The 21923-nt window shown below is 44.6% G+C and overlaps 3 protein-coding genes across 9 annotated transcripts in view; 2 read left to right on the top strand and 1 right to left on the bottom strand.

Moving 5' to 3' along the window:
- The window catches only part of SHMT1 (serine hydroxymethyltransferase 1), a 30723-nt gene extending 30099 nt beyond the window's left edge, over positions 1-624 (bottom strand). The window contains exon 1 of the mRNA XM_079953884.1: positions 463-624. The gene's annotated coding sequence lies outside the window, so the exon portion shown is untranslated. The remainder of the gene's footprint in view (positions 1-462) is intronic.
- Positions 625-5731: 5107 nt separating this feature from the next.
- Positions 5732-8884, top strand: LOC307203228 (chemerin-like receptor 1; the record flags this gene model as incomplete). 2 transcript variants are annotated; one of them, XM_079953889.1, is made up of 2 exons in its annotated part: positions 5732-6035; positions 6546-8884. In XM_079953889.1, 2 exons carry the CDS (start codon positions 5732-5734, stop codon positions 7658-7660), a joined length of 1419 nt encoding a protein of 472 aa, XP_079810015.1. In that variant the 3' UTR covers positions 7661-8884. The 2 variants fall into 2 exon arrangements, with proteins under 2 accessions (XP_079810015.1, XP_079810016.1); XM_079953890.1 differs by having other exon boundaries at positions 6010-8884.
- A 5588-nt stretch (positions 8885-14472) lies between these two features.
- PRPSAP2 (phosphoribosyl pyrophosphate synthetase associated protein 2) overlaps positions 14473-21923 on the top strand; it is a 32899-nt gene continuing 25448 nt past the window's right edge. The window contains exons 1-2 of one of the 6 annotated variants that reach the window (XM_079953964.1): positions 14473-14494; positions 20804-20921. The gene's annotated coding sequence lies outside the window, so the exon portion shown is untranslated. The other 5 variants (XM_079953962.1, XM_079953959.1, XM_079953963.1 and 2 more) reach the window with 5 other exon arrangements.

Here is a 21923-nt window from a genome sequence, read left to right as displayed (position 1 = left end):
ACAGCTTCCAACATCCCTGGATCGCTACCCATGCTGGCTGAACTGATGGAGAGTCCAGCAACTTCTTGAAGGTTGCAGGTTCTCCCTTCCTGGAGGACAAGATCTCACTGCTAACATGCTCTAAGAACTTGGCTGCAAGTATTTACAGGGGACTAAACACCCTCGGGCCTCATTCAGCCCAGCCCTCTGAAACAGTGAAAACTTTATGCATTTCCACCACCCCCACAAGCTAGGGGTTACAAACCTTTCACCTTACTGGACAGGTATCCTCTGCCTTTTAAGAGCCGTGCACAGGGCGGCAAATGCAACAGGTGCAGCTTTTCCAGGGAGAGAAAGTGAGGCTTCACCTGTTGGATTTCTGCCTGCCGCGCAGGAGGAGATAAAATATGGATGGACAGCCAAGCACAGCACTAGCACGGAAAAGGGGGAAAGAGTCTGCAAACCCACACCCTCAATACTTACCGGATTCCTCAGTTCCCCGCCACGTGCTGGAGAATCCCTCGAAAGAAAGGGCAAGTGATCGACTCCTCGACTCCCAGGCTTAAATCCTCAAGGCCCAGCGCGCTCTGCGGAATGGAACTCTCAGCACTTTCTGCCTCGGTCCGCAGCCAATCAGCGCGATCTGCTTGCCAGTCCTCCGTCTGCGTCATAGCCAATCGGGGGAAAGCGGCCCGGGCCTCCCTACCTTGCCTCGCACGCTATTGGCTGAGAGCGTTCGAGCTCCCTTTAGAACGCAGAAGCTCTGCCCCCTCCCATTATCAGAGCTGCCAGTTTTGATCGTCAGTGCTTTTTTGCACCTCGGGCAGAGTGCCTCTGAGCATACGCAGAGTATTTTTTCTTTCTTTCAGGAAAACATTTATTGGGCAGCCGTTCCATCAAGAGAGGGGAAGCTGGCGGCTCACTCCGATCATCTTTGCAAAACAAAAACAAAACAACCCGGTTCCATCTGGTACCTCCTGCCTCTGAACCGCGCCAGCTGGTCATTATAGGACCTGCTTAGAAATTTGGGCTCGTGTTTTGTTTTCCCGCTTCCCTCTCTGTCCCTTTTCCTCTGTGTGTCTTTTAAAAAGAAATAAAAATTGTAAGCCTGTAGGGCACAGAATGTCCTGTGTCCACTGATTGCATGTAAGCAGATCCGGGAGCCATTTTGGCAGAAGAGCAGGGTACAAATGCTCTCTCTATATATATTTATTTAAAGACATATTGAGAAGGTGTACCTGAACGTGTGTAGGCTTTTTTAAAAAAGCCTTTTCATTTATTATTTACTAATAGACCGTTTTCCCCAAAGAGGGGCCCTAGTATTTAAATACAAGAAGCAAACAATGGTTGAAACAAAATAACAAGTTTAAATAAAAATAAAACACTAAAAAACTGAACCCAAGAAACAGAACTGAACCCACCAGCAAAAGTAGTGTGTCTTTGGTATTAACATGTTTATTTATTTACATCTCTCCATTCCTACAAGGTGCCCAAGGCAGCATACATGGTTCTGTTCCTCCCTATTTAATCCTCATAACAACTTTATGAAGTAGATTAGGCTGAAAGGGAGTGATTGGCCCAAGGTCACCCAGTGAGCTCTATGGCTGAGCGGGGATTTGAACCCTGGTCTCCCAGGTGCTAGTATGACACACTAACCACTATGCTATACACCCTTGGCAGTTTAAATCAATACATACTTTTGTAGGTACGAGTCTACTTCATCCGATGCAAGGTTTTAAAAACCACTCTCTGTAACATACAGAAGAGTCCTACAGACTGCTTTCTTCCCTGAAGAATGCCACCTTTCCTCTAGAGAAAAATAAAAAAATGTTGAAACACTGGCAATAGCTGGTGACAGGTGAAAACAGCAACAAGCAACTCTCAGCCTCCTCTTGGGGAGGAAAAGCAGATCAGACTGACTGCTTCACACACATTTCCCACCCAGAAAGCATTTCAGTGTAGGAAACAACACACAACATACATGTAACTGTCATATATGAAGGTCTTATATAGTGAACGGGGTACACATTCCTTAAATAAATCATAAAATCTATTTTATCTGGTGACTTTGGAGGTAACATAGCAGAGAGTATAATCAGACTATACCAATCTTAAAAAGCTGGAAAGACTGAATGGAGCTTTTGGGACACAATTCATCTTCAACATTATGTTTTCACAAGGTTGCCACTTTTTTTCTCCCCACTTGCCTTGCTCCTGTGCTTTTAGAAGTTGGTGGTCACATGAAAAATAAAATTGCAACCCTATGTGTATAAGAGTAAATCCTACAGTGGGACTTACATGTGCCTGAAATTGGGACTCCAAAAGCTTTTACAGATGACCTAGTTTTGACTTTGCAGGAGCCAGAATCTAGTACGAAAAGAGTGTTACAATTGATTCAAGACTTTGGTCGGGTGGCGGGATTTAAATTAAACAAACAGAAAACTAAGGTGCTGGGAAAAAAATTGACAGATACAGAGTCGGAACGGTTTCAGAGAGAGACAGAACTAACTGTGGTTAAAAAAGTAAAGTACCTAGGGGTAAATATAACAGCAAAAAATCTGAGTCTTTTTAAGGATAACTATGAAAAATGTTGGTCTGAAATTAAAAGAGACCTAGACAGTTGGACAAAATTGAAACTTTCTTTGTTAGGCCGAATTGCCACTATTAAGATGAATGTATTGCCAAAAATGTTGTTTTTGTTTCAAACACTACAGATTGTGGACAAGACGGAGTGCTTCCGGAAGTGGCAGAGAGATATCTCTAGGTTTGTCTGGCAGGGCAAAAAGCCCAGAATTAAGTTTAAGATATTAACTGATGCGAAAGAAAGAGGGGGCTTTGCCCTGCCAGACCTAAAGTTGTACTATGAGGCCGCAGCTTTCTGCTGGCTAAAAGACTGGCTACTTCTCGAGGACACTGACGTTCTGGACTTGGAAGGTTTTAACAATGCTTTTGGATGGCATGCATACTTATGGTATGACAAGGTTAAGATCAATAAGGCCTTTAAGAATCATATTGTCAGAAAAGCAGTGTTTAATGTCTGGACAAAATATAAAGACTTATTGGAAAATAAAACTCCAAGGTGGCTTTCACCGCTGGAAGCTAAGGCCCGAAAAAAACCCAATATGGAGGTCAAATGGCCAAAATATTGGGAAATACTAGAAAAAGATGGAGACAATTGGAAATTGCAGAGTTTGGAGAAAATGAAGGATAAAGTGCGAGACTGGTTACACTACGCTCAGATTAAAGAAGTTTTTAAAAATGACAAAAAGCTAGGGTTCCAGGTGGAGAAATCGAAATTGGAAACAGAACTGTTAGAACCTAAGACTAAGGTACTTTCAAGAATGTATAACTTGCTGTTAAAATGGAACACACAAGATGAAATGGTTAAATCGGCTATGATAAAGTGGGCACAGGATATTGGGTACAACATTATGTTTGAGGACTGGGAAAGGTTGTGGACCACTGGGTTGAACTTCACTGCATGTAATGCTTTGAAGGAAAATGTAATGAAAATGATATATAGATGGTACATGACCCCAGTCAAGCTTGCAAAGATATACCATGTGTCTGATAATAAATGTTGGAAGTGTAAAGAAGCCGAAGGAACATTCTATCACCTCTGGTGGACTTGCCCTAGAGTGAAGGTTTTCTGGGAAATGATTTATAATGAACTGAAAAAGGTATTTAAGTATACTTTCCCCAAGAAACCAGAGGCCTTCCTCCTGGGTATTGTCGGCCAGAGGGTGATAAAGAAGGACAGAACTTTTTTCCTGTATGCAACAACGGCAGCAAGGATACTCATCGCTAAGCACTGGAAAACCCAAGATCTACCCACACTGGAAGAATGGCAGATGCAACTGATAGACTATATGGAATTGGCTGAGATGACCGGCAGAATCCGAGACCTGGGAGAGGAGAGGGCTGAAGAAGACTGGAAGAAATTTAGGATTTATTTACAAAAACACTGTAATTTAATTGGATGTTAAGAAGGATGCCAGATCATAAACAATTGAGCACCATTAAACTAGACGTAATTCGGATGATAAATGAGATTGAGGAAAATATAATTTTTTTGGAGAATTATTAGACTAAATTAAATGAATGAGACTTAAGAATGTAAACAAGTTGATAAATTGCTGGAAAAAGTTTTATAACGAGGCAAGTGGGAACGGGGGACGTGAGGGAGTCCAAAGAAGCTTTGAAAATATGTTATGATACATGTTTTATTGTTTATTATTTTTGCACTTTTGTATTTAAAAAATCTCAATAAATATTTAAAAAAAAGAAAAAAAAGAAATTGGGACTCCAGGCAGGCAAAAGATAAATATCTTTCCACTGTTCAGTATCCCATTTTCTAATGTTGTTGGCATCTGTCTGTCTTGAGAGACAATGGAGTACACTTCTGGGGGTGAAGTTCAAACCACTGTGTTAGCAGCACTGAAATGACCCCCCTTGGGTGCAACTGTCTTAGGGTGCTCCATCCTGGATTTGCGTAGGGTTTACTCCTGAGACTTTTCTTCTCCTGAATACTAATACTATTTTATTATTTTCATTTTATTATTTATACCCCGCCCATCTGGCTGAGAACCCCGCCCCCATCCCACAAGGCCAGGGCCAGATTTAGGTTTGATGAGGCCCTAAGCTACTGAAGGTAAAGGGGCCCTTTCTATGTCCAGCTGTCCTTTGTCAACAACAAATTGCCATTGTTTTTTGTGTTAAATATACGCTATATGGTAATTTACATACCTAATAGGTATCTAAAGCCATTTGCACATAACAAATAGGAGCCTACACAACACAAAACACTGTTGCTATATGTAGGTTTTATTTTATTTGTTTTTTATCCTATATTTTGGAAATGTACATCAAGTTTTTTTCCTTTAATTTTTTTGGGGGGCTCCCTAGAGAGTGGTGCCCTAAGCTATAGCTTGTTTAGCTTATGCGTAAATCCGGCACTGGACAGTGGAGAATTAGGATCAGAGTTGTTCTTCTCCTAGATGGGCTACCATCGCAGGTTGAAAAGCTCCATCTGCCCCTCACTTCCCTCTAAACCATGTGAAGAAACTGCCTACTTGACGATTGGACCCACTATAGGTCTCGCAGCCTGTCTCCTAACACTCAAAGGGTTTGAGACCCATCGGCTCCCCTCACCTGGTTTAGCCGGCCAGTTGAAGCTGTTTCTGAGCTGCGGCCGCTGTCACATGCTTACTGTTATGTAGTGAAGTTTCACCCTGGGCCAGCAGGGGGATACTGTAGTTTTCACTCAGGTCTGTAGATAGTTTTCACTCAGGTCCACGTGAGTTATTTTAGGCGGGAAACTCTGGGTTGTTGTTGCTACAATGTTGACAGCCGGCTGCCTATAAAAGCAGGCCGGCTGAGCTGTTTGCAGTTCAGTTCTGTCTAGCTTGCAAGTAAAGAGCTGCTCTGGAGAAATTGCTGTGTCGTCTGCTATGTTCGCCCACTACTTAACACTTACAGCTTCCAGGAGCCACAGATGAGAGCTGAGGGGTCTACAGTACTAATAAACTACAATTTCCATGATTCTTTGAGAGAAGCTGTGACCGTTTAAAGAGGTATAATACTGCTTTAAATGTATAGTACAGCTGAGACTGTCATCTAATCTCCTCACAAACAAATCAGAAGGAATGCTCCTTAAATAGTCAGTACCGTCTACTCTCCTTGAAAACATACTGCCTGTGACAATGGAGGAAATACACAGCCTTTGTGATTAGTAGTCATTGATTTATCCTTCATGAATTTGTCCAATCCTCTTTTAAAGCCACCCCAGTTGGTGAACAAAATAAAAACATGCCGCATATTACAACTAGTCCAAGGGTTAAATTCCATTAATAGTAGGGGAAGAAGAGGTTGGAATAAATTAGATTCTCAAAATTCCCCTAAACAAAGACGTGTGGAAAGAAGAAGGAAAAGATTCAGGCCAAGATTATTCACCGCTGGGAAGAACACTCCGTTAACGTCTTCTAGAGAAAACGTGTTAGATTGCTCCAGGAATTGGAACCAGCAAGGAAATCTGTTGGAAGAGGCAAAAAGAAGGGGTGAGTCTTCCTAATCCCTCTCTTAGCCAGTAGTGTAAAATAAAATAAAATAGAATTTTTATGTATTTTTATTAGCAGCTAGAGAGATGGGGGAAAGATATGGTCTGGTGGAACTGGTGTAGTGGCGATAAATTTTATTTAGCTATAATGAAAAAGCCTCAAAAGCTTGCCAAAATAACAACACAAGTAATATATAAATCTGAACGATCAAGGAGCAGAAATATAATATCAAAGCTTGAAAAGATGAACAGCAACGTTTCACCCACTCTAGAAATATTTAGCAGCAAATACCCAAATTTCAATACACTCCTTCTTTAAAAGATCATTGTTTAAGGCCAACCGAGGCAAAGGTTGCCTTAGTTCAATTAAACTCTTTAATTTGCCACAATAAATTCCAATTTCAGTTGGATTGACGTTGCAGAAACTAACATAGCTAACACTGTATTTTCTTCTCTGATTGGCTTTTCCTGAAGTGTTTATTTTCTCAACTATTTGGATGATTTTTATAAGATTTCAGGAGGATGAATACTTCACTGGGAATGGAGAACAGCTCTTCGTTGACCTTCCGGTCTAATTTGACCTGGTGGCAGGAGAACACCACCTCTTCTCACACCGACCGCTATCTGGGCCTTCAAAAACGCATGCACCTCCTGTCCATAGTGATTTACAGCGTTGCTTGTCTCCTCGGGGTGACCGGGAACGGCCTAGTGATCTGGATTGCAGGCTTCAAGATGAAGAAGACGGTGAACGTAGTCTGGTTTCTCAACCTGGCCATTGCGGATTTCGTCTTCACATTTTTTCTGCCCTTCAGCATCGCCTACACATCTCTCGGCTTCCACTGGCCTTTTGGGAAACTTCTGTGCAAGCTGAACAGCACCATAGCCTTCCTGAACATGTTTGCCAGTGTCTTCCTCTTGATGATCATTAGCATGGATCGGTGTGCTCTGGTCGTCTACCCAGTGTGGTCCAGAAACTACCGAACCACAAAACTGGCATATGGCATCGCTCTGGTGACATGGGTTACAGCTTTCATCATCAGCTCTCCGTACCTCATTTTTCGAGACACCGCAACAAGCTCCAGGAACGTCACCAGCTGCTTCAATAACTTTGCTCTGTCTGACAATTACAATACCGAGGAGCCCCGAAGGCTTTGGAGGATGAGGCACAAAGCTATGATCATATCTAGGTTCTTGTTTGGTTTCCTCTTTCCCTTCACCGTGATCCTGGTCTGCTACAGCATTGTGGCAGTCAGGATGAAACGGAGACGTCTAACCAAGTCCACCAAACCTTTCAGGATCATCATAGCTGTGACAGTGTCGTTTTTCCTCTGTTATTTCCCGTATCACATCTTCTCCTTGCTAGAGATGTCCAAGGGTTCTGCAAATCATGAACTCAAGATGGCTTTGTTCTTGGGAATCCCCTTGGCCTCCAGTTTGGCGTTCTTCAACAGCTGCATCAACCCCATCCTTTATGTGTTTGTAGGGCAGAAGAAGTTCCGTCAGTCGGTAATCGTGGCCTTTGAGGGGGCTTTTGGAGAGGATTTTATCCTGTCTCTATCCAGCAAGAGAAAATCTAGATCCATCTCTCAGGCAGAGATTCAGGTGACTTCTGAAGTCAGTAGATGATTGGAAGACATCTGCTGCCAATTAACCACAAAGGGTCATTATTCAATCAGTCCTTGTTTATGTTTCATATGTACATCCATGCACACAAACTCACTGGGGTCTTCTTGATTTTGCTGGGTTTCCACAATTTGGAATCACATTGCCCTTTCTTTGCCAAAACAGTTACTAGCACAAGTGGTTACTGTGCATATGACTCCTCCAAATAACGTTTTCTAGAGGCATTTCCAGACTGTTGCTAGTTTGCAAGTGGGATTCAAGTGCATACCACAAATTCAGGTTCTGCAATTAAAGCTGATTTGATGTTCTTGCTTAACAAACCTGTTTTTCCCTTCCCACTAAAAAAAATAAATTTCAAACTTCTTGCCATAAGGAAAGCAATGGAGATAAAGCACTGCAAATTTTGGGTTAGCAATTGCTTGATACAGCATCGTATAACTTCTCCCAAAACAAATCAGAATGAATGCTCGGTAAAAAGTCAGTATGACCTCCTTGAAAACTTTGTGCAAATGTATCAGGATGAATGCTCACTATTATTTAATATTTTATTTTGTCTTAATAAAGGTATTGCCTTAATGTGGGTTTTTTTTTCTTAATGGATCAACACAGCAGCCTATGATTTTCTTTTTCTTATGGCTTCTTCAAATGGTTGCAGCCAGTGGATGGAACCCCAATGGCTTTGCAGAGGGGAGGGCCGTAGATCAGTGGCAGAAAATCTACCTTTCATGCAGAAGGTTCCATGTTCAATCCCCGTCATCTCCAAGCAGGGCCGAGACTCCCTGACTGAAATCCTCGAAGAGCTGCTGCCAGTCAGTGTAGACAGTACCATGCAAGATGGACCAATGATCTGATAAGGCAGCTTCCTAGATTCCATTATCCTGCAAATCCCATTCACAAACAATAGTGTCATAGTTAATGTATTGTTCACACCACCCAAATCTTTGAGTGGTACGAGATTCCAGGGGTTCCAGGCACTTACTCAGGGTTTGTGTTTTCTTTGGAATGAGGTATAGCAGAGACTGTGGTGTCTTTAGGATATATGGGGTGTTTAGACATGTATACAACCTGACAGAGGGGTTCACAGCATTAACATCCCAAGAGGGTCTTGCACAGCCTTGGATTCCAAAAGAAACCAGGCGCAGCTGTGTCTCCCAGCTACCTAACCTGCAGCCTGCCATCACTCAGCTCTCAACTTTGCCCTGTCTTTCTAACTATCAGCAAGTTGAGGGAGGGAGGGAGGGAGGGGGGCATCCATTTGCCATCTGGCACAGAGCCACTTACTTTGCTACATTAATACCATATACTTAATGACCATTACGTCACCAGGAAGCTAACCTGGCTATTCCAGGAATTGAATCTGTGCTGGATCCTGAAATTAGAAGCAGAGGTAAGGCATACAGCTTATCCACCCCCCAAAACTCATAACAGTATATTACTATAACCCTCGAAAGTACCATTTAGTTGCGTCTCTCATTTGTTGGTTCGAAGAAGAAACACACCTGTACTTTTATTAAATACGTAACAATCTTTTAACAAACAGCTGAATTTCTCATTGGCCTTCAGGTGATAAACATATTAAGCTGCAACCCAACCTAAACGGCCTCGGTCCAGTATACCTGAAGGAGCGTCTCCACCCCCATCGTTCTGCCTGGACGCTGAGGTCCAGCGCCGAGGGCCTTCTGGCGGTTCCCTCATTGCGAGAAGCAAAGCTACAGGGAACCAGGCAGAGGGCCTGCTCGGTAGTGGCGCCCGCCCTGTGGAACGCCCTTCCAGCAGATGTCAAAGCGATAAACTACCTGACATTCAGAAGACATCTTAAGGCAGCCCTGTTCAGGGAAGCTTTTAACGTGTGATAATTTTTGGTTTCTATGGAAGCCGCCCAGGGTGGCTGGGGAGGCCCAGCCAGATGGGCGGGGTATAAATAATAAATTATTATTATTATTATTATCACTATATTCTGGAGCAAACGATCACTATTTTCTTTAATTGTTACTGTAATCTAGGATTTTTATTAAGGGGATGATAATGGTTTCAAAGAGGATAGAATATAAGAAAGAGAGGAAGAGTGGTAAATGAATTGTGTTGGGGGGAGGGGTACAATTAAAATACTGTACTTGGCTCTCCTTATGGGACGCAGGTGGCGCTGTGGGTTAAAGCCTCAGCGCCTAGGACTTGCCGATCGAAAGGTCGGCGGTTCGAATCCCTGCGGCGGGGTGCGCTCCCGCTGCTCGGTCCCAGCGCCTGCCAACCTAGCAGTTCGAAAGCACCCCAGAGTGCAAGTAGATAAATAGGGACCGCTTACCAGCGGGAAGGTAAACGGCATTTCCGTGTGCGGCTCTGGCTCACCAGAGCAGCGATGTCACGCTGGCCACGTGACCCGGAAGTGTCTCCGGACAGCGCTGGCCCCTGGCCTCTTAAGTGAGATGGGCGCACAACCCCAGAGTCTGTCAAGACTGGCCCGTACGGGCAGGGGTACCTTTACCTTACCTTTACCTTACTTGGCTCTCCTATTGCTGTGATAGGGATTTCTGTCCCTAACATTTCCAGGTAAGTCTGGAAAGGTCCCTTGCCCGAAACCTTCGTGAGATGATATCAGCCAAGGTATAGACAATTTTGAGCTAGCTAGACAGACTAGGATAAGGCAGATTTCTATGTTCCTAAAGACAGCTCCAGAGAAATTCCTTTTCTTGCTTCCCTTGTGCAACTCATCTTTCAAGGTCTTTTAAACTTTAACATATGACTTTGAAAGGGGTGTGGAGTGGGTGGGAAGGCTTTCACAAAGCTCGGGGCAATTTTGTCCTGCAAAGCTGTTTGCAGTTCTTGAGAAACCGTGTTCAGTCCTGATGACTGGGAAAGTTGGCAGGAGCCTGAAGATGGGAGTGGTGGTGGGGCGTTCCCGGAGGTTGGCCTTTGAGAGGATAGACTAGTAGTATATGAAAAGGAGGGCCACATGCAGCAGTGGCTGGTGCCCCTTGATTGGGTGGAAAGCAGTGAGGCCAACTAAACTTGGAGCCAGAGCCAATGACAGGGGGAGCCCTCCAATTCTAGATCTGCCCTCATCTCCTGGTGGTTGGTGCCCACCGGGACTGGTGGGTGGAAGGCAGGGACTAGCAGGGAAAGCTATCGCTCATGGCAGACAGAGCCAACTAATTCTGGTTTTGTCCCCATCTTCCTCTATGTTGTGCAGAGCATGTGTGCTCGTCCCGTGGGTTACCCAGGAGGCGAGGTCCAAGTCCAGTTCGTGGTCAAAGGTGCAACATGGAGGCTGTCCGTAGTAGCTGAAGCTGGGTGCAGGGCAGGGAGTCAGGTGAGTGGCTGAAGCTGGGTGCAGGGCAGGGAGTCAGGGCAGGGAGTCAGGAACAGGCTTGCAAGCAGGAAGCCAGGGCAGGTCAGGAGCTCAGGCAGGAACTAGCAACCAACAATGTTGCTCCCACAACTTGGGACTGGGGCTGGCTGGCTTTTATCTGCCCCGAGGCATGGGGCGGCCCCAATCCTCTGGTGACTTGCCTCTCCTGGCCTGGAGGCGAGCACTCCTCCTGCGGGAACTTAGTTCCCTCCATCTCTCTGCCCTGAGCCTCTGTAGCTCAGGAGAGGCTGGAGGGTTACCGGACCCAGAGGCAACCTCAGCTTCCCCTGATGGGGCAGAGAGTGGAGCACTTGCAGGCAATGGGTCCTCCATCACCTCAGGAGCCAGACCAGGCGCAGCTGATGCCTGCATCTGAGGATCCAGCACAGGTGAGGACCCTTCAGGCTCATGCCCCAGCCCTGGCTCAGCTGGTTCTGGAGGTGGGGAATCCTATGCAGGCTGGGATCCCGCAGGTTCAACATCTGAGTCCGAATTCCAGGCCATCACAGCATGAGACTCTTGATCTGAGGGTCATGGGTTCGAGGCCCAAGTTGGATGATAGATTCCTGAGCTGCAGGGCATTGGACCCACATGGCCCCTACCAACTCTACGGTTCTGCGAGTTCTGCAAAACCAGCAACAAGACTAAAGAGGAGGGAGTAGTGTCACCGCCTGAACTGGTTGTAAGCAAGAAGGCAGGCGGGTGGAGCCTGGCTGAGGGAAGTGTGAGGTTGGTGGGGCACTGCCAGCCTCTGCTGTCTCCATCTCCCTTCCTCCCAAGTTCTACAAGGGTGAAACTGAGACAGAGGAGGAAGAAGCTGACAGCCAGGGGCACCTCTTGGGATGGATGAAAGCAGGAGGGGCTGGCTAAGGGCAGACTGAAGCTGGTGGGGCAGGGCCCCATTCACCCTAAAGGACCACCAGCCACAGGGGTGCGTCAAACCACTCGGTGCCTGTAAAAAGCAAGCATCAGTAGAGGCGAGCATGCGAGGAAAGATACTCTGCCAGAAGGACAGAAAGACTGAGTGGCGATTTGATGCGCATGGCAGGTCTGCTGAATGCTGCAGCTTCCATGCATTGCTCCACAATAAATGTGTGGCTGCGTTACTCAATTGCTGCAGAGGACCCAGACGTCTTTGCTCAAGGGAAATCAAATTTCCCCAGCATTCAAACCGTGGTTGCACAATTGTTATTGACACAGCCAGGATTTGTTCAGTAAATTCACCAAGCATTCTCTTCTCTCTCTTCCTACCTGAAAGTAGTTCCTATAAATACTGAGTGAACTGAATATGATTTAAGTTCCTTCTGTAGTGGAATTTTAGGCCATTTTAAATTCAATTCTGTTTTAATTTTAATTCAGTGTTTCATCACACTTAAATCTCTGTTTGATTGTGGTCATTGCATATACCATTTTTACCTATCTAAGAAGTGACCCCACTGTTTAAGCTTTTCCATTGTTACACCACCACCCCCGCAAATTATTCACACGATATTCTGTTTGTGTTTCAATGTTTTATTAAGTATATTTTATACTTCAGCAGAGCAGATTGTAAAATTCTGAAGACTGAAAAAAAAGCTGATGACCACATGAATGAATTGTGAATTGAACTGGAATGGAGTTAGTTCCCATTTGGAGGGGGCAAACTGGTACTGGAACTAATTCATTTTTGGAGGGAGTAAACTGGAACTAGCTCCTTTTTAAAATGGACTTTCCAAGCACTGTATCTTCAACTTCCAGAAAAGTACTTAAAGAAGCGTATACAACTGACAGATTAATGAATTAATCAATCAATCTATCCAAGTGTTAGTGGGAAAACACACACACACACACACACACACACACACACACAGCTGAACTACTTGGAACACAGATGAAACTGAACATCAGGTCTATAGCACCATAATCCATTTCTTAACAACAACTCTGTCATATTATCTAGTCATATTATCTATTTTAGCTGCATCCTGACCAATTCCTTTCTATGTGTCTTCTCTACAATTCAGTTTGCAGCTGAATGCTTTTAAACAACCCACTTCTGGGCAGAGTTAACTGGCAGCAATTGCAAAAACAAACAGTGGGATGGAAAATTGATTTTCTTTTTCTCCATATTGCTGCAAGGTTCAATACAGGACAGAGCTTCTGGGGTCTGTCTTGTATTTGCACAGAATGAAAAAGTGCTATGACTTCCTGCCTGGACTGGAAGGTAGGAATTCCTCATGCAAACATCTTCTTTTTTTAAAAAATAATAATAATATTTATTACTTTTAAAACTTACAAAAAAGAAAGAGAAGAAAAAAGACAACAAAACAAGAAAGGGAAAAAACAATACAACACAATATATAAACAATACAAAACACAACATTGACACACTGACCTAAACAAAACAAAACAAAACCAATTTAAAAACATACATCATACCATTTCAGTACTCTATCTTTCATACCCTTGTTTCATCGACCTCCTCTCACCTCCCTTTTTGTATTCCATTTCTATTAATTGTTTCAGCAATTCCTTTCCTCATGCAAACATCTTCAAGGCTGGTAATTGCTTGGGATCAGTGATGAATGCAGCCTGCTCTGTTGGGGTGGCAAATGGATCAGGACCAGAGGAGGCAGCGTTTCTGGACAGAAACAATGATGGACAGAGCCAGCCTAAGGCATTTTGCTGCCAGAGGAAAAGGACAAGATCTCTCCCACAGTCTACATACCAAAGCAGAGTGGGCTGGCAGTCAAATTTTACTTCCATGCTAGCATAGGTGCCAACTCCCTAGGACCTTGGGCACCCACAAAATTCCCCATGAAGGCGCCAGGCACCCACAAATTTTGGTGCCAGGGCCATGCACGCTGCATGGCACCCACGGCTCTGGGCACCCACAGCTGTGGGGCCAAGCTGCTCTGCCTCAAGTATAAAATATAATTAAGAAAACATTGAAACACACACAGAATATCGTGTGAATAATTTGCGGCAGGGGGGCGTGTAGCAATAGAAAAGCTTAAACAGTAGGGTCACTTCTTAGACAGGTAAAAATGGTAAATGCGATGACCACAATCAAACAGAGATTTAAGTGTGATGAAACATTGAATTAAAATTAAAATAGAATTTAAAATGACCTAAAATTCCAATGCAGAAGGATCAGTTCACTCTGTATTTATAGGAACCACTTTCAGGTGGGAAGAGAGAGAAAAGAAGAGAATGTTTGGTGAATTTACTGAACAAATCCAGGCAGTGTCAATAACAATTGTGCCAGGAATCCGAACAAATGTGCCCGAGAGCTGCATATTAGTTCAGGGCATGCATGACAAAGCTGTGCAACGCTCTTAGATTTCCTACAGAAGGAGCTCAGCAGAAGCAGCGCTAAGCATCTTCCACCTGAGGCAAGCGCATCACTCTGCCTAACGGTACAGTGGAGGCCAGTCAATTGCGTGGAGAAACGTAGTGGAGTTTCCTTTCTGACTCACCCCCAGCAAACACACATTCATGATTGGGGAGATGTAGGAAAAACGGCTGCAAGCCAGCAATTCCTCCTCCTCCTCTGTCTGTTGTTGCACTAGGCATCAAACCTGGGAAAAGGGGGAGATGCTACACATACGTGTTTGGTGGGGTTGTGAGGAAGCGCATGTTGGGGAGGGGAAGAAGATGCTGAATACATGTGAGGAATGGCAAGGCTTGAGGGGTAAAAAGACACTTATTTGAGAGGTTGCAAGGAAGGGCAAGCATTGATGCCAAAACGCATGTTTGGTGGGTCGTGTGTAAGGGCAAACAAGGAGGACAGTCTTGGTAGTAATAAGGGTTGAAGAGTGATGCATATTTGGTGGCTCGTGAGGAAAGGCGGGCATTGACGGCTGTGTGTGTGAACAGTCACCAAACACGCGTGTTGTGAGGGTCGTAAGGAAGGGAAGGAGACGCTGAACCCGGGCGCATGTCAGATTATGAGGAAGGGCGGGCGTTGAGGGCTGTATGTGAAGAGACGCCAAACACACGTGTTGTGAGGGTCCTAAGGAAGGGTAAGCAGGAGAGACGCTGAAGACACGGGTCGTGAGGAAGGGTGGGCGTTGAGGCGTTTGTGTGTGTGTGTGTGTGTGTGTGTGTGTGTGCGAAGAGACGCCAGTCACACACACGACCTGAGGGCTGGGTGAGGAAGGGCCAGCCCTGAGGCGTCGGAACGAGCGTGCTCGGCGCGTCGTGAGGAAGGCCAAAACAACCCGCGTGTCGCGGAGAGCCGAGAACACGCACCGCGCGGAGGGAGGCGTGGAGCGGCGGCGGCGGCCATTAAGGGAAGCCAGAGGCAAGGAAGGAGGGAGGGGGGGGGGTTGTTCAACACGTGTGAACGGGGGTCTGAGGCTGGCGGCGAGAGCGTCGCGCGGCCGCTCCGCCCACCCTCAGGCCTTTTCATCCCCGCCGCCATTTTGCAGCTGGTCGGAGTTGGCCGTGTGGTGCGGGAGCAGGAGAGCCTCCGACAGGGACGGGCCTGCTCGAGCGAAGACCCCGCGGCCTCAGCCTGCCCGGAGCCCAGGAGGCAGGTGGGCGGGCGGGCGGGCTGGCGAGGGAGCGAGGGAGGGAGCGGCGGGGTCCGCGGAGGTGGCTGCGCCGGCCAGGTCCTCCTCCATCCATCCATCCATCCATCCTCCTCCCCGCGTGGCTCCTCCTTCGCCTTCTCCCTTCTCCCGAAATCCACTGGGGGTCGCGGGTGGGTGGGGAGCGCCTTTGTGTGGGTGGGGTGGTCGTGAGTGCTCTCCATCTTTTAGGGTGCGGGTGGGGGGAGGAGGAAGGTCCTCCTCGCGTGCCACCTTGTGCTGGGATTTTTATAGATCTATCTATCTATCATCTATCTATCTATCTATCTATCATCTATCTATATCTATCATCTATCTATCTATCTATCATCTATCATCTCTATCTATCTATCTATCATCCATCTATCTATCATCTATCTATCTATCATAATATATTTATCTATGATAATATATAATATAAAGATATAGGCAGCTTTGCTGTGTCTAACCAGGTGGCAGCAAAAAACCCAACTACTGCAATTATTATTACTTTTAACAGCAGGGGCAATTAGAATTAAGAACTATTAATTTGATTATTGGTGGCACCCTCCAGAATGTATTTTTTGCCTAGGTAAGTTTTTACCTCTTGTCTTCGGTGCATTGGTGTTTTTTACTTTATCGCTACGGCTAGTGGCTGATGTCGATCAAGGCTCTTTGGATCCTGCGTGCGATGTGCGCGCAATATAATGTGTGTATATACGCGCACGCACGCACGTGTCTGGGGCGGGAAGAGCGCGAACACATTTATATCGATACCTTTGGTGCTCTGTATTTTTAAGCACTCTTCATTAGCGCTGCTTTCGGGGCGTTTATTATTTGGCAGGAGTTTGTATTCGCTGCCGGTTTGTGGTCGGAGATGCTCGGGCTTCTCCTTCTGTTTTGCGATGGCCATTAGAGCCGCAGACAAATGAAATCGGGTCGCCATCGCCTGTAGGTTTGTATACATATGCACACTTTTATAGATCCAGTTACAGGTCGGTAGCCGTGTTGGTCTGCCATAGTCAAAACAAAATTAAAAAATTAAAAAAAGAAGTGTGCATGCACACGAAAGCTCATACCAAGAACTAACTTAGTTGGTCTTTAAGGTGCTACTGGAAGGAATATTTTTATTTTGTTTTCACTTTTATAGAGATAGCGATATATGTGTGCGAGAGTACACGCTCAGATTTGTGCGTGTGTATCTGCGTGGATAATAGCTTGCATGTATACACTCGTATATGTTATGTTCCGTGTATGTCTATATAATAATGATAATAATTTTTATTATTTGTTTCCTGCCCATCCGACCGGGTTGCGCTGTGTATCTGCGTGTGTTTAAACATATTTAAGCTATCAGCCGTTCAGATCCATCGCCAGAAACTTAACTTGAGCTTTGCATCAAACCTAACAGATCCTCCTCAGTTTAAAGCAGCAATATTTAGATATTTAATTGCAGTCGCTCGCTTTTTGAGAGGAGGAGGTGACTGAATGTTATAAACTGCCTTGAAGCATTGCATTTGGAGGCTGGGTTAAAAATAGATTTAGTTCAATGAAAATGTGTATATGGGAGTGTCAGTGTAGAGGGAGTGGTTTTGTGCCCCTCCATCACACCAGGTGTTTTTATATGTGTTTGTGGAATGACCTTTCCCTGCTTCTAAGGCAACCACCCTCTTTTTGATTATTTATGTGATTATTTTTTAATTTCTATACCACTTATATATTTAATATATATCTAAGCAGTGTACAGAACACTGAAGCAACAACAACAACGTAAACAAAATATTACAAAAATGCAGTTACATATAAAAACGTTACAATAGTCCAAAGTTACTAATATATACAAATCAATCACTTTCCACCTGATGGATGTTGTTGTTGTTAAATAAATACCTTTTATTTTGCAATTTGCATTGGGGTGCTTGCATGCTCACAGACCCTAAATCTTTATCTGCTTAAAGCAACACTTAATAAGACAAAAAAAACCCTGACGTGAGGAAGGGCAAGGTTTCGTTAGAGGGAGCAGAAAAGGGGGAGTGGGTTGTTTGTCTCCAATCTTCACATCATGCGTTTCACATTATGTGTGGAGGGGGGAATAATCTTCACATCATGTGTGGAGGGGGGAATAAGAGTTTTTCCATGTGCTGAGAGAGACATTGACATATATACACATTCAGCGCATTTTCCCCAGGGCTGGGTATAAGGCCTTCTTCACTCCTCTGTTGTTGTTTTTTATAAAAAAATAATTTGATTTTAGATGGGGGGGGGCAATCTCCCCACCATCATCAGGCAAAATTGTGATGCTGTCAGTTTCTCCACCCCTCCCTCTTTCCATGCTGAACCCCCCCCCCCCAGCTCTGTCGCAAAGGCAAATACAATTACTCTTCGTGTTTTCTTATGATATACACAAGTGTGTGACATTACTGGATTTTAACGCACATACACAAACACATGGAAGGTAAGATTTGGAGGGGTGTGGCGAGAAACAATTTAAACTGATGTTTCCTGAGTTTTTTAAAGTACGTAGAGGTTCCCCCAGCTTAGGCCACTGGAGTGAAAAAGGCTTTGCTGATCATCTGGAAAAATAGGTGGGATGAGTTTTTTTTAAGCACACACTCTTCCCATCCTCTATTTATAAGAGAGAACTAGGGTTGTGTGTCTTTTCCTCCATATTCGCTAACCTTCATGCCTCCCCTTTCCTCTCCAACCTGCAACTAATTGGGTAGATCTTTATTCAGTATTCACCTCTGTCCTTTAGCAAGGCTACAGAAAGCAGGAGTGAACTTCTTGTTGCTCATTTTGAGTGGTGCTGGAATGAATGAATGCATGATGTTGATCCCCTGGGCTGATGTGTTTGGTTCATCTCCATTATACTCATCCTTTCAGCCGCACGGTAACAATGGCGGAGGCCCTAATGCGCAGAAGCTCTAACTGGGAAGCTTTATCTTTTGGGAATTGTGGTGTGTCTCTCTCTCTCTCTCTCTCTCTCTGTGTGTGTGTGTGTGTGTGTGTGTGTGTGTCTCCCCCCTCCCTGCTGCCCATCTCCCTTCAACTGCTGAATGCCTTTGTGGTCCAGAACCTATCAGGACCCCCAAAGCTCTTAATGGATAGTATTTAGTCCAGCAAAGTCGTTTGCTCTGTGCGCTAAGGGTGTGGTATGTAACTGTAGCCAAAGCATCGTAACAGTGAGAATTGGCTTTCTCTGGTGCTGCTTGCTCTTATGGGCTTGTGAAGCAGAGTGCAAATTATTCCCACTGGTCTAGATTGTGTGCGGTAATTCAGAACCAAATCCCAAGAGAGAGAGACTGTGTAAAATGCACCCCTAAGCCTTTCTCTGTTTTCCCTGTTATAGTTGTTGGTAAAGCTGTGCAGTGCTATTTTTGCTTCCCTTAGGTAGAACACAATGGATGCTCTCTGTCTATTCCTTCTGAACCGTAATGTGGTCTTTATTTGTGCTATAATGAGCTAATGGATATTTACGGAGCCTACATGCGCTCTGGTTTTGATCTAGGTTCAGAAAAAGATCGACGCTTTGCTCAAATTCGTTCATAGAGTACTTGCTGAATTTGGGCTGCATTTCTATGTCTTAGTTTCGGACAGTGTTCGAAACTCCCATTATTCTAGGCGCATTTTGCGACAGGGAATTTCATTAGCGCAAGCAGTCTCTGAGCTCTGGGCACAGTACTGCGCTTATGATTTCAGATTAAAACTGCAGAGTGGAAGGAAAGGAGAACCTTTTTCTGCCTACCCACTTCCAGTTACTCTCTGAAGACTGGAGAAGAGACCTCTTAAGAATAGAGGGAGGGTGGGCAGGGGAAGGAATAGACTTTGTGAAAAGTGAACATAATGCTTTAGCTGCAGTTCATTCATTTTCAGCTTTGTATTCTTGTTTTAAACAAATCGCACCTAGACATTCCGCTGTTGCGCCCACAGCCTAGGTTTAATGTGCCATTTAGCTCCTAGCTTTCGTATCTCAAGTTTCTAAAACTAGTTTTGGAATTTTCTCATTCTGAGCAGGCAAAGTTCCATGCCTGGCATCAGTAGAAGTTCCCCACATGTGCTTTAGAATGTTAATGATGCCTATAATTCGATCCTTACAGTGGATAAGTATTCCTTGGGCGTGTCATTGGTTTGTAGTGAATGAGGTTGTTTGAAAGCCTTCTGTACACTGGGTTTGAGCCCCAACCCACAGGTCACCAAGCAAATGTTCCTGTGGGCACATTTGGATCTTTTAGTTAGTATGGCCTCTCTGCCCCCAGATCAGTGCTTCCCACTGCCCCATGCACACACACACACACACACACACACACAGCGCCAAGACCTCACTTTTCCAAGGTATCTGGAAAAGCGTGGCAATGCTAGCTGGGGCTGATGGCAGTTGTAGGCTAATAAATCTGGGGTGCACCAGGTTGGTGGATGCTGCTTTAGTGAATGATCACAAGAGAAAACTTTTGCTTGTTTGGATTGTGGTTTTCCTGTCTTCGCTGTGCTGAATTTTCTGCTTGCCTTCTATTTTGAAAAGGCAGCCTCTGCTTTTGACGGTGTGTGCTTGATCGTGTTGTTAGTTAATTCAATGTCTTTTAAACAATAATTTGTAACATTTCTTCCTTCAAAAAGAGCTAATCTGAAATGGGCATGGTTTATATTAATGAGAATGTGGTGTGATGGTAGAGGCTCTGCTACAAGTGAGATTTGCCCACCCTCCTTTCGGCTGTGAAATTCCACTATGTCTGGACGAATAGAATGTGGTCTGTTTGCAGAGGCTCGGAGAAGATTTTTTAATAACGGTGTTGCCCAGTATTAGTCACAACTATGACTAACAGTATTTTTATAGATGCCACCCTCCAAAAACAGGAGAAAGCACCATTCTTGACTGTAGTCTATATGTACCACATTGCTCTTTCTCTTTGATTGTGTGACACATTTTTGAAAGATAGCTGATAGTAGATAGAATTTTTTCTTTTTCTTAGCTATATATCTGCATTGCAGCTTGGATGAAGGGACGGGTGTTTATTTTTTAATAGGCAAATGGCAATGATTTGGCACTTTTTCTGGTTAATACGTAATCAAATCATTGCATATTGTTTAATACCGATGACTGAAGTCCTATTTCTCGGTTTCATTAGAGTCCCAAACGTATAGTTTTCAAAAGGTGCAGCAAAGGGTGTTTGTTCTTATTTTTGCAAAATAAAGACCACTGGGATAATCTTTACCATCTGCTCTTACTTCCCGTATCTCTTAATGGTTATATTCTCTCCTCTGTTTCCACAGGTAAATTTTTTGAAAGGATGCTAGTGGCATTGTCCTCAGGAGGAGAGTAAAGTGCAAGAGAGCTTCAGCTCTGTGTGCCAACTTCGCACAGCTCTTTTCTCAGCCGCAACCTTTATTTGTAAGTGCTTTCTCTAAGAACATTAATCAGACCTGGGTGCTGGCTTATATTAGCAAAACTGTCAGAGGTGGTTGGTATCAAGAGTTACCCTGAACCAACAGCCTTTTGTTTAAGATGGATAAGGCATCAGGGCTGGAACTGGGAGCAAGCTCTGTTTTTTGTTTAAGGCATGGGTGAGGTAATCCTTCTTTGCTAAAGGGCCATACTTATTTGTGGGGGGGACCTTCTGGGAGCCACATGGGCAGGGCCGGAAGCAAAAGTGATCTGAGCCATGGATGCAACTCTTGCCTTTATAGGGTAGGCGGTGATCTAAACCACTGAGCCTCTTGGGCTTGCCAATCTGAAGGTTGGCAGTTCGAATCCCTGCTACGGAGTGAGCTCCCGCTGCTCTGTCCCAGCTCCTGCCAACCTAGCAGTTTGAAAGCACACCAGTGCAAGTAGATAAATAGGTCCCACTGCGGCAGTAAGGTAAACAGTGTTTCTGTGCACTCCGGCTTCCGTCACGGTGTTCCATTGTGCCACAAGCAGTTTAGTCATCCTGGCCACATGACCTGGAAAGCTGTCTGTGGACAAACACCGGCTCCCTCGGCCTGAAAAGCTAGATGAGTGCCACAAACACATAGTCGCCTTTGACTGGACTTAACTGTCCAGGGGTCATTTACTTTTTTTTTTTTTTAAAAAAAAACTTTATTCCAGTTATGCAATAATTGGAACATTCTATACACACCATCATTCATCCAGGTATGAAAGAGGCAATATTCAATACTCAGTGTTCAAGGGCACATTCCAACCAGGCAAAAAAATGAGGGCTGAGAGCAAAGCTAGGGAGGGGTGTGGTTTGGGAAAGGCGATTTATTATTATTATTTTATTTTATTTTATTTTATTTTATTTTATTTTATTTATACCCTGCCCATCTGGCGGGTTTCCCCAGCCACTCTGGGCATCTTACAACTTATATAAAACATAGTAAAATATCAAACATTAAAAACTTCCCAATACAG

The sequence above is a fragment of the Podarcis cretensis genome, assembly GCF_951804945.1.
Source record: "Podarcis cretensis genome assembly, chromosome: 14".
Lineage (NCBI taxonomy): Eukaryota > Metazoa > Chordata > Lepidosauria > Squamata > Lacertidae > Podarcis > Podarcis cretensis.
The sequence above is the reverse complement of the archived record's forward strand: the minus strand, read 5'-3'. Positions and strand labels throughout refer to the sequence as shown.